General features: G+C 44.7%; 1 protein-coding gene across 1 annotated transcript in view; it reads right to left on the bottom strand.

The window, feature by feature from the left end:
• The window catches only part of LOC106553565 (IgGFc-binding protein-like), a 55,907-nt gene that overhangs the window by 7,036 nt on the left and 36,541 nt on the right, over positions 1-12,330 (bottom strand). Inside the window, exons 5-7 of the mRNA XM_087728027.1 lie at positions 7,149-7,713; positions 3,701-4,305; positions 2,067-2,640 (exon numbers count right to left, since the gene is read on the bottom strand). Coding sequence (XP_087584153.1) covers positions 2,067-2,640; positions 3,701-4,305; positions 7,149-7,713 — 1,744 coding nt within the window. The remainder of the gene's footprint in view (positions 1-2,066; positions 2,641-3,700; positions 4,306-7,148; positions 7,714-12,330) is intronic.

The raw sequence follows: 12,330 nt of genomic DNA, 5'->3' as shown, positions 1-12,330 counted from the left end.
AGCAGCCGCAGAGCAATATGACCTCCTGTATGCTAGAACAGAGATTGCTTGAGTTCCGTATTGACTAGCTTGATAGCCAAAAAAAACCCTCAGCTGACACTGCTTGGGCTTGAACTAATAATCTCCTGCAGGCAAAGCCACATGATTCCCTCCCCCTCCACCCCGTTTGAGCTACGGCTCTTCTTCAAATAACGTGCTGCAGATTTCCTCCTCTTGCAAGGAGAAAACGTTACTGCCAGAGTGAGTTTTTCTCTTGTGGATATTAGAACGAGGTCAGTGAATGTGCTTCAAATAAGGCCTTCTCAAAATGGGTGATTGCAAAATTTAATACCATCAAATGACATCTGCCTATCTCAAGTCCTTGGGAAAAACTAGCTGGGTGAAAGTGCCAAATCCAGTCTAAACATCTGGCTGAGTTGAGTGTGCAACCAGCAATAATAAGAACAAGAGAGGGAGGACAGAAATGGGGTGATTGGGGGAAGAAACGTGGACACCTAAAGCTGAATTGCTATCAAAGAATAGCAATAGCAATAGCAGATTTTTATATACCGCTTCATAGGGTTTTCAGCCCTCTCTAAGCGGTTTACAGAGTCAGCATATCGCCCCCAACAACAATCCGGGTCCTCATTTTACCCACCTCGGAAGGATGGAAGGCTGAGTCAACCCTGAGCCGGTGAGATTTGAACCGCTGAACTGCTGATCTAGCAGTCAGCTGAAGTGGCCTGCAGTACTGCACTCTACCCACTGCGCCACCTCGGCTTCCAGCTCAGAAACAGACAACTGATGGGCCGGAAGCGACTCTGCCTATTTTATAGCCTGTAATCTCCTTATCACAAAACCCCATCACAAGACTCACTGATGTCAGGGTTCCAAGTAACAGACCCATCTCAATCAAAATTCTGAGCCCTGTGGTTTCCTCAAAGTGTGGATTTTTTAGGCATGTCATATTGGCACAGCTGGTGAAAACCCGACTCTGAAAAACCCAAGATTTTCCCCACTCAAAGTTCATGCCCCCCCCCCAATCCATACATCCATCACATGGTCCAATCAGGTCACAGTCCCAACTCCAGTTGGCTTCGGAGCACACCTCCCCATTACCTGGTGGGAACATTTTTGGTTCACAGGAGAAAGAATTTTATTTTGGCTAACAAGTCCCCAACTATCTCTGCTTCCCCCTCCCGTTCCCACAGCTCCAATCGGCCTCACTGTGGCAGCCCTGAAGATGGTCCAATATAGCTGTTGTGGCCCACCAGCAGCCAATGGAACTGGCAGCAGAGTCAGACAGAGGTTGGGGAGGAACAGGGGCCAGTCCTGGGGATTGAGGAAAGCTCAGACAAGGGCTCTGCGTCGGAGGCAGAGAGGGAGCTGGACAGCAGTGAGGCAGAGGAACATCTGGAGCCTGTTCCCAGTGTGCACATGTGCAGAACTGCCAGAAGACAAGAACAAATAAGAAAGCAGAGTTGACTTAAGACTAAAGCCACACCTTGGAGGTGATTGGACCCTCTCATAGGAAATGAAAGAGGAGTGAATGGGGAGGGGGCTTTTGCAGGAAACAATTCATTCATTCAGTCTGGAAAGTTCTGTTTGCGATTCTAAGAGACTCTGTGCCAAGTTTTGCTTTGCCCTGTGTTTGGAAACTAGTTATCTGGCAGCAGTCTAAACGAGATAAGGTGTGTGTGGATAAATATCCCTCTGAAAGACTGTTTGCTAAGCCTTTCTGACTGTGAATGAAAGGAATTCACAGTCATGTAAATAAAAGGGGTTTGGCCAGAACCAAGACTCTGCTTCTTGCTGTTTAAGGAAGTCTGGATCAGAACACAGTCACATCTGAAGCCTTCATAGACAGAAGAACACTGACACTCTCAAAACCCCACTGAAGATGTTGCCTAGCCTGATAATGAAACATTTGGAAACCAACCCACACGTTCGGAGAATGAACTTTCACCCACATCCTTCATCCGGGCTACAGATAATCATCACTATTGCAAAACCTCCCATTCTCCCTACTCTGCATTAGGAGATGCTCCCACTTTTCATAGAAACTGCCTTTCTAGGAGAAGACTTACGACAGAATTCGGTTGTCCTCCAGGGCTTGATCTGGATGCCAGCTGCTTGACAAGCAGCTACGTAGCTATGGACAGCTCGGCAGAGGATAGCTGGGTTCCCCCTTGCCTTGCAGAGGTCATGCACACAATTGTTGTAGAAGTCCGTAGGGTTGATGGTGGAATAGCAAGCACTGAATGGCCCATAAGGGGACTGCAAAATGCCACACTGGGTACTGTGTATGTAGCTGGTCTTGCGGTTCTCTTGACATGCGCCACACACTATGGCGCCACAATCTTCGGTGCAGGGAGCAGATGGAGCAGCTACTTTCCAAGCAGCCGAAAAGGTCTGCACACTTAGGGCCGGCTGGCCAGTGGGCAGAGCGATGTCATCAAGGGGATGCCCATTGTAATTGCCGCATAAACCACACATCTGGCTCTGATAAGCTTCTGGCACCTGGACGATCAGGTGGTAGACTTGATCGAAAGAGACAAACAAGCCAAAGTCTGTCCGGAGCACAATGTTGTCTCCGTGATAGAAGACCCACATCCTGTCATTTTCAAGGCGGAAAGGTAAGTAGGTCATGGCACCGTTCACCTGTAGCAGTGGTAAGGAATGAGAGGAAGCAAGAAGTCAATTGGAGAAGAAGTTACCTCTGATTTGTTTAAAAGAACATGTCATTTTTCTCCATGTATTGATTTATTAGACAGATTTAGATAGCTACCCAACTCAAACATAGGTGATTCCGGGAGGGTTACAACATTCAAACACCAATCAGATTTTTTAGAAACCCATTATGTCAGAGTGTGCACAACATGACTACTATTTTGAGACAACCCAGGAGCAAAATACAGTACACAGAGGTTATGTTTTTCAAACAGTGGTTTATATACAGGACTTATATATACATACATATACATATCAGGCAAATACTAGGCAATCATCAATCAATCAATCTTCAACTGTACACGGAGAACTACAATGGAGATAAATACACGAGGAGAGAGATACATAAGGAGAGAGATATGCCCTCACATGGCCTCCCTTATATATTCCGCTTCTTAAAGTGGCAGTAACCCTGCTGACTCATCCTCATGTTCATCATCTCAGTTTATAGCTTTACAGCAACTGGTCAGCTATTAAATTGTGATTACCCTGACACATTACCTCCTCCACATACACACTCACATACCCACATACATGATAGCAACAATACAATTATATAACCTCTTGATCAGCTTTATCTCCATTCATGGTCCAGAGGTCCTATTGAGAAAACCACATATTTAGGTCCTTTGGAAAAACAACAGGGTGGGGACCAGCCACATATTGGGGGAAGGAATGATATTCCATAGAGAAGGGACCACCGCCAAGAAGGGCCTTTTCATGGGGCCACCAGGTGTACATTCCTAATTGATGGCTCCCATAACATACCCTACTTTCCCTCTAAGCTTTTACTGCCTGATATAGCTAGAAATTCTCCACCCACATTCTATGATATTCATATGGTCATCTTAACACATATACACCATCAATATTTGCATTGCCTTGTGGCCGATACAACCATTTGCTTCTTTTACTTACCTGCTATTGAACCTCCCAACCAAAAGCCACCCACCCATCTCTACTGGTAATATTTCAAGTTATAGCTCCTTACCAGGATAATGCCTCTCTTTTCCCGCAAGAGAGAAATGGTGTTTTGGTAGGCTGTGATAGATACAACTTTAGTCACAGATATTTTGCCCTTGGATCGCCGTTCGTTCTCTACGTTGACCGAGAAAGGTGGAAGGGAATGTTGACGCGTACAGCTCCTCGCCAGCGTGTAAGTGCAGTTGCTCTGAAGGTCAAAGGTGGTACCATCAAAGGTGATGTAGTGAGGGTCTCCAGCTACGTGACAGGTCCCGGTCTTCTTGGGAGCATGTGAATGGCACTTCTGGATACCTTCCACCACACGGCATTCCTCATGTGGACCACAGGAGGATTGGTGGCACTCCATAATGCCACCGACGTGGCAAGTGCACCGCTCCTTGCAAAACCCATTGACAAAGAAAGACTCCTCCGCCTTGTAGTAGAGACCTTGATGGACACAGCCACATTTTGAGATGGGGACACACTGTTCACCACTCAGGACAAAACCTTGGTTGCATTCACATCCCTCTCGACAGTTGGCAGTGCAGAGGACTGGATTGAAGAGGCTGTGACAGGTGACTGGGCAGTGGCTGGCACAGACTTCATAATGGCTATTTGGGGGGCAGTCGGGTTCTGGGGGACACAAGAAGACATTGATGTATTTTGCAGAAGACAGTCTAGTTGTATCACATTTTCTTTAAAAAAATTAAATTTGTATTTAACATAAAAAATGCAATGTCTACATAAACTGTGTGTTGTCTGGGTGCAGTTAATTTTGAGAAATAGTAATGATAATAATAACAATAATATTCATAACATTAATCATGGTCACATAATAATAGCAGTATCTGCTTATCCATTTTAGTGAACTTTCCTTATGTAATTATTCTCTAATGCTTTTACATTTCTAATTTTTGTTTCTGTTATTTAGCCATTGATAAAACAAACCCCATGTTAAAAAGTATTCAGTTTCTTCCTTCTCCTTAATTATGAGTGTTAATCTATCCATTTCTGTGCATTCCAATATTTTTTTAAAATTACATTTTCATCTGTAGGGATCTTTTCATTTTTCCACTGTTGGGCAAACACAATTCTTGCTGCTGTCAACACGTGTATGTATTCCATTTATTGTATTTTTTTTTGGTAAAATCCCCAGCAAAAATATCACATTTTCTTACATCTCCCTTTGAATCTTGATTGGAAACTATTCCCTCCCTCTCACTACCCAAGAATTGGCTTCACAACTGAAATAAGTTGCAAATGGCTTGGCTGATGAAGAAAGATTGAGGATTTGTAGTTTAGATCATCAAACTGTCCCAGATTGTTTATCGATGCTTTATGTTCAGTTTCCTTAACCTCTTACTCGTTTTATCATCAAAGAAAGAAGATATGTTAGTTTCTGATTTCTTAGACCATTGTGTCTCAACCTTGGCAACTTTAAAATGTGTGGACGTCAATGCCCAGAATTCCCCAGCCATCCATGGGAGTTGAAGTCCTTATATCATAATAGCAACAGCACTTAGATTTATATACCGCTTTACATTGCTTTACAGCCCTCTCTAAGTGGTTTACAGAGTCAGCCTATTGCCCCCCAAAAATATGTGTCCTCATTTTACCCACCTTGGAAGGATGGAAGGCTGAGTCAACCTTGAGCCTGGTGAGATTTGAACTGTCAAATTGCAGGCAGCCGGCAGTCAGCAGAAGTAGCCTGCAGTACTGTACTCTAATCACTGCACCACCGTGGCTCATAAGGTGGCAAAACACTATCTTAGATATGGTTTCAACGCACTGCTTTCCAGGTACCCTATAGATATGATGATGCCCTTTCAATATCTGAATTAGGAAAGTTAAAACCTGATGATAGCATATTAAGTCAGACAGTTTTTAGTTGGGTAACCAACTAAAGATCATCAAGATAATCCTTCTGAGTCTGAAGCTAGGAACAAAGATATGAAGGTAGACTTGTTTATTAGAACCAAAGCCAATCCAAGGATTGCCCATCCAGATACTACTGAATTATTATTCCTCCAAACCTTTGCCATTGGGCATGAAATCTGGGGCTGCTGGGAACTGTAGTTAAGACTGTGACTGTGCATTCCCTACCTTGATCTGGTTTAACGTTCTGTTTTTCATAATGATTAAGCACAGCATTTTTCGGCTGACCCAGCTTCTAGTCTGGGTGAGCAAGAATGTTATCTCCCTAGCCACTTTCTCATTAAAATGAATAATTCATATCTTTTTTTTCACTCAGGGAAAAAAAAAGTAGTGGCTGGCTTGTTGCTTTGCTCATCATTCTTGGTAGGAAATTTCTACAAGCTTCTTATCCATAAATAGTCTGCTATGGATGTGAACATAATTCGTTCATCACGAATTTCAGTAGGAACTGACCTAATTCATATTTTCTGATCTGTTTCCATAAGGCTGAAGCATATATCCTTTCCTTACCTCACAGGATGCTGTTCTCCAGTACATAAAATCATGGACATGAAAGAAATATATAAAACTAATCTAGATCTTTGTGCAGAATGGTTTTGACATGATAGTGATATCCAGCCGGTTCTGACCGGTTCTGGCGAACCAGTACCGAAAATTTTGAGTAGTTTGGAGAACTGGTAGATACCACCTCTGGCTGGCCCTGCCCCTGATCTATTTGCTGCTTCCTGAGTCCCAGTTGATTGGCTGGGTCTTCTTTTGTTGCCCTGCACAGGAGAACGGAGCTGGAAAGCAGGTTAGCGGGGTGGGGTGGGAATGGGGATTTTGCAGTATCCTTCCTCAGGGGTGAGGAGGCAATGGAGATTTTGCAATATCCTTCCCCCAAGAGTGGGGAGGCAATGGGGATTTTGCAATATTCTTCCCCTGCCATGGCCACCAAGCCATGCCCACAGAACCGGCAGTAAAAAAATTTGAATCCCACCACTGGTTTTGACCCACATCTATACATTATCCAAATTGCTATAAAACAGTTTTGCTTGCATAAAAAACATTTTTGTCAAACAGTTACAGAAATGGGGTGGGTACAGATTTGCCCAAACTATGAACATTACACAGGCAGTCCTCAATTTATAACCATTCATTCAGTGACCATTCAAAATTGCAATAGCACTTGGAAATAGCAACTGACAATCAGCCCTCTCCCTTAGGACCATTGCCACATCCTCGTAATCAAAAATTGGATGGCTCAGTAACCAGCGTGTATTAACAAGTGTTGCAGAGTCCCGGGGTCATGTGATCACCATTTGCATCCCCTCCCCAGCCTATTTCCAACCAGCAAAGTCAAAGGATGGGGGGGGGGAGACAGATTCACCTAATGACCGTATGGTTCACCTAACATTGCGGCGATTCAAGGTTGCAAAAACCAGGCATGACTCACACTTAAAAACCACCATTGTTTAGCAATGGGAATCCGGGTCCCAACTGTGCTCGTAAGTCAAGAACTCCCTGTAGAAAGCAAAATAGGTTTGCCCATCCTTACTTACTGCAAAAGTGGACGGACCTCCAGTTGGAAATCTGGATCCCTAAAGTTTGGCAAGCTGCAGCGTAAGAGGAGATGACGTGACAGATGACATTCTTGTTGGCCCTATTGGAGCAGTAATCAAAGACACAGTTTTTGAAGTACGACTGAGGTGGCACCTTGGTATGGCAGCTCTTGAATGGGCCGTGGGCGTCTAGTAGGAGACCACACTCCTTACTCATTCTCTGCGTGTACTCCATATGCACCATGTCCACACAGGACTCTCTTTCCTTCTCGTGGCATCCCAGGATATCCCGGATCTTCCAGCTTCTGCCCAACTCTCCCGGATTTGTGGTTGGCATTCCATTTTGTTGCATCATGTCATCCTCTTCTTTCCCATTGAAATTGCCACAGAGGCCGCACGTTAGTCCCCTGTAGCTTCCGGATAGTGTGATACGGATATTATTCTTCATGTCGAAGGTGACCACGAAACCAAAGTCGGTCATGATTACGATATCCCATCCCAGGTGGTAGAGGGAAATTTTGTTAGAATCAACATTGTGGGGCAGGTTGATCTGTAAGCCGTTCAGCTGGAACACAAGGGGAAGAGAAAGAGAGAGAGACATTTTGCAATATATGTTGAGCTACAGTGGCGCAGTGGTGAGAGTGCAGTACTGCAGGCTACTTCTGCTGCCTGCCGGCTGCCTGCAATTTGGCAGTTCAAATCTCACCAGGCTCAAGGTTGACTCAGCCTTTCATCCTTCCAAAGTGGGTAAAATGAGGAGCCAGATTGTTGGGGGCCATAGGTGCACTCTGTAAACCACTTAGAGAGGGCTGTAAAGCACTGTAAACAGTATATAAGTCTAAGTGATTATTGCTTAAGTGCTTAAACGAACCTTTTAGGGTGAATCCAGATGGAAAGAGATCTCGAACCTGGTAGAGCACCTTGAAAATACATCAGGCCCTTTCGGGCTCCTCTTTTGCTTGATACCACATTGTCTTCTCCATGAAGACAATTTCCCAGTAGGAAATAGAGAGATGATTGGGGCTCAGACAGATGTGTTATCTTCCTTAGAGGAAGACAAAGTTGATATGCTCAATTTTCCTTGGGATCTTTGGTGCTCCCTGAGCTTGGTTGTTTACTTGCAGACATTTCATTACCCAAACTAGGTAACATCATCAGTGTAGAAGGGAAAGGGAGTAGTGGAATGGAGGAGGAGGAGGAGGAGGAGGAGGAGGAGGAGGAGGAGGAGGAGGAGGAGGAGGAGAAGAAGAAGAAAAAGAAGAAGAAGAAGAAGAAGAAGAAGAAGAAGAAGAAGAAGAAGAAGAAGAAGAAGAAGAAGAAGAAGAAGAAGAAGAAAGGGGGTTGTGGAGTGGATGAGGATGAGGAAGAGGAAGAGGAGGAAGAAGAAGAAGAAGAAGAAGAAGAAGAAGAAGAAGAAGAAGAAGAAGAAGAAGAAGACAATGACTGTGGAGTCATTGGTGCTCTCTGAGCTTCGTTGTTTTCATGCAGACGTTTCATTACCCAAACTAAGTAACATCATCAGTGCTAGAAGGGAAAGGGGGTTGTGGAGTGGAGAAGGAGGAGGAAGATGACTGTGGGGTCCTTGGTGCTCTCTGAGCTTGGTTGTTTATTTGCAGAAATTTTATTATCCAAACTAGGTAACATCATCAAGGCTCGAAAGGACTGGGCTTTGTTCTCAGTTTATATGCTAGTGGCTTGCCCTTCAGTGTTGCTGGGGGTGATCTTAGAGGTTCTTCAGATTGTTGTTTATGCTTGGCATGTTTGGCAGTTGCCTAGCTGGGTTAATGAAATGTCTGCAAGAAAATAACCGAGCCCAGAGAGCACCAAGCACCTCTTATTTCAACCCCGAGCTACAAATATTCTTTACTGCTACCCACGTTTGCAGGTGTACCAGAATTAAGCTCCAATACTTGCACTTCTCCCTGAATACTCTGATGAGGAGACAAGGCTGCCAGCAATGAAAACACAGGTTGAAAAAGCAGGAGAACCAGGAGGTGAAAGGTTGACCATGGGTAGGGGGAACTTAAAAGGCTCTGCATAATCAAACTCTAGCCAACTCAAAGCTTCTTAGCTTCATCTCCACTTGGCTGGGGAGCGCAGAAGGCTTGGGTATTAAAAATTCACTCAGAAAGCAGGTTTCTAGCTAGAATAACTTTTTTTTGGGGGGGGGATAGTTTTACTTTGAAGCTGCCTCTCTTCTATCTGCCAGGGTGAATTCCTTGATCCATTAACCAGGACTCAGAGAAGAGGATTAGCACCAGATAAACAGGGAACAATCAAGAAAGCAAAAAGAAAAAATATATGAAGGAAAGCAAGCCAGGAGGAGAAGCTACTACAATATATATCAACAGCCAGCAAATGTCATTCCCCTTTGCGCGAAAGAGGCTACCTAGCAGTTAGCAATAGCAGTTAGACTTATATACCGCTTCATAGGGCTTTCAGCCCTCTCTAAGCGGTTTACAGAGTCAGCATATTGCCCCCAACAACAATCCGGGTCCTCATTTTACCCACCTCGGAAGGATGGAAGGCTGAGTCAACCTTGAGCCTGATGAGATTTGAACAGCCGAACTGCAGAACTGCAGTCAGCTGAAGTAGCCTGCAGTGCTGCATTTAACCACTGCGCCACCTCGGCTCCTACCCTGGCAATGAAACATCTGCAGCAAGAGAAGCAAACACTCAAGCCTTTAAGTGGTTTTATTTTTGGTCTGGGCAACCTAATTTACCCAATTATGGGATGGAGCATACTGCTCCCGTTAGAGGTTCATACATTTACCTAATATGCAAGTAACCCCGGTTTGAATTCCGGAAGGGCTAGCTGATGAGAGCTAAATAGCTTGAAATAGATCTATACTAAAGGTAAAGGCTCCCCTTGCACATATGTGCTAGTCCTTCTTGACTCTAGGGGGCGGTGCTCATCTCTGTTTCAAAGCCGAAGAGCCAGCACTGCCCGAAGATGTCTCCGTGGTCATATGGCTGGCATGGCTAAAACGCCGAAGGCGCAGAGAATGCTCTTACCTTCCCACCAAAGATGGTCCCTATTTTTTCTACTTGCATTTTTAAATGTCTTTGAACTGCTAGGTTGGCAGGAGCTGAGACAAATGGTTCACCGACAAATGCACGCTCGACAAAAGCGCGCGGACGAAACTGCACCAAGAAAACCGCGAGGTCGAAATCACGCCGACGAATGAGCGCAGAAGCGCACAGACCAAAGCGCGCCTTCAACAAAGAACTAATAACTACCTAATAATCCTAACCCTAACCCTAACCCTAATCCTGAACCTAACCCTGAACTTAACCCTAAATCTAACCCTGAACCTAACCCTAACCTAACCCTAAACCTAACCCTAACCCTAACCCTGAACCTAACCCTGAACCTAACCCTGAACCTAACCCTTACCTTAACTTAAATCATGCTTCCCTTACCTTAACTTAAACCATGCTTTTGTGGGCGTGGTTTTGTTGGCGTGTTGTTGTGGGCGCGTTTATGACGTTGTGGTTTTCGTGCCACAGTTTCGTCGGCGTGCGTTTGTCGGGTCACGGAGACAAATAACAGAAGCTCACTCCATTACACGGCTCTAGGGATTCAAACCGCTGAACTTTCTGATAGACAAGCTCAGCGTCTTAGCCACTGAGCCACCACATCCCCTTACATCTATTCTAGTCCCCCTTTATTTCTTTATCGGTAAAACATAAATTCAACACTCAAGCCATGAAGAACCCAACAGCTCAACCTTAAGTTATTCTCTGCTGGTTGTAATTAATCCGTCTCTTGACTGGGGCAACTGGTGTGGTCTCATCTCTTGCACCCTGACTCGAAATGTGGATGGCTAGAATTTGGCCTAGCCCCTCGCAACTCTGCTAAAAAGCTTATTTCTGTCTCTGTGAACAAGTATGACCGAAAATAGCCTCTATTTTTGGAGTGCTTTCCTAGAGGCCCATGGGGAAAGACAGATGACAGTAAAATAGAACACCTTAAAGTTAATAATTTAAGTACAACAAATGTGACTCTTAAAAAGGAAAGACTCTGAGAGTTACAATTATTCCCTAAGGCAGGATTGGGCAGCGAGGGCCACTTTACAACCTCCAGACTTCAAATCCCAGAATTCCTGAGCCAGCCATGGAATTGTGGGAGTTGAAGCCTATAAAGGGGCCATGATTGCTCACCCTTGCTCAAGAACCACATAGAACTTCAAAAAGGGGGTTCCACTTTGATGATGGAGCAAAATAAGCCGTTGAGGCTGCTTCATAAATCACCGAGGTTGGGTGATTTTCCAAGCTTTTCCTGCCTTGTTACCTTCCGTACCTCAGTAACCTGGCAGTTCGAAAGCATGTAAAAATGCAAGTAGAAAAATAGGAACCACCTTTGGTGGGAAGGTAACAGCTTTCCATGCACCTTCGGCGTTTAGTCATGCCGGCCACATGACCACAGAGACGTCTTTGGACAGCGCTGGCTCTTCAGCTTTGAAACGGAGATGAGCACCGCCCCCTAGAGTCGGGAATGACTAGCACATATATGTGAAGGGAACCTTTACATTTATCACGGTAGCAGCCACACAATTGCACAGTAAAAAGGTTTCTGGGCGTGCCAGTACTTTTGCAAAACCCTCTGCTGGATTTTGCAAATGCTAGAGGAGGCTAAGAGGGAAGGGGGGAGAATGCAAAGGGATGAGAGAAGCAGCTCATTGAGTTAAATCATGTTGCCTCTTCACCCTGATAAGGCCACTCAAGTTGCTTTTACGGCATAAAGAGCCTCATTGAAATAAATCAAAACCTTCTTGCACGAGCCAATTATCTTAAATATGCCTGAGTGAACAAGCATGTCTTCAATTATTGTTTAAAACAAGATTGCACGGGGGGCCAGCTGTTCTTTTCTGGGGAAAGAGTTCCTTAATTGGAGGCAGGGGCTCCCTCAATTTCCTTTTTAATTTGAGCAATGGGGGCAGGCATTTGTTATCTCTACGGCTGCAAATGGGCATGGGAGATTTTCTTCCGAACAGGAGTAGGACACCTATGGCACTCCAGCTGTGGATAAGCTCTACTTGCCAGCATCCCTGGGAATCACAGCCCCCAAAATGAGGAATGTTGGAGAGGGTAGTTAAGTAACATCTGGAGGAAAACAGGTTATTTGTCTGAAAGAGTAATATGCAAACAGAAGAGGTTTATAATTTCTGATCAATAATCA

This window comes from Thamnophis sirtalis, unplaced genomic scaffold (genome assembly GCF_051295495.1).
Source record: "Thamnophis sirtalis isolate CommonGarterSnake01/CBP01778 unplaced genomic scaffold, rThaSir2_p1.2 scaffold_13, whole genome shotgun sequence".
Classification (NCBI taxonomy): Eukaryota; Metazoa; Chordata; class Lepidosauria; order Squamata; family Natricidae; genus Thamnophis; species Thamnophis sirtalis.
Note: the sequence above shows the minus strand (reverse complement) of the source record. Positions and strands in the feature narration are given on the sequence as shown.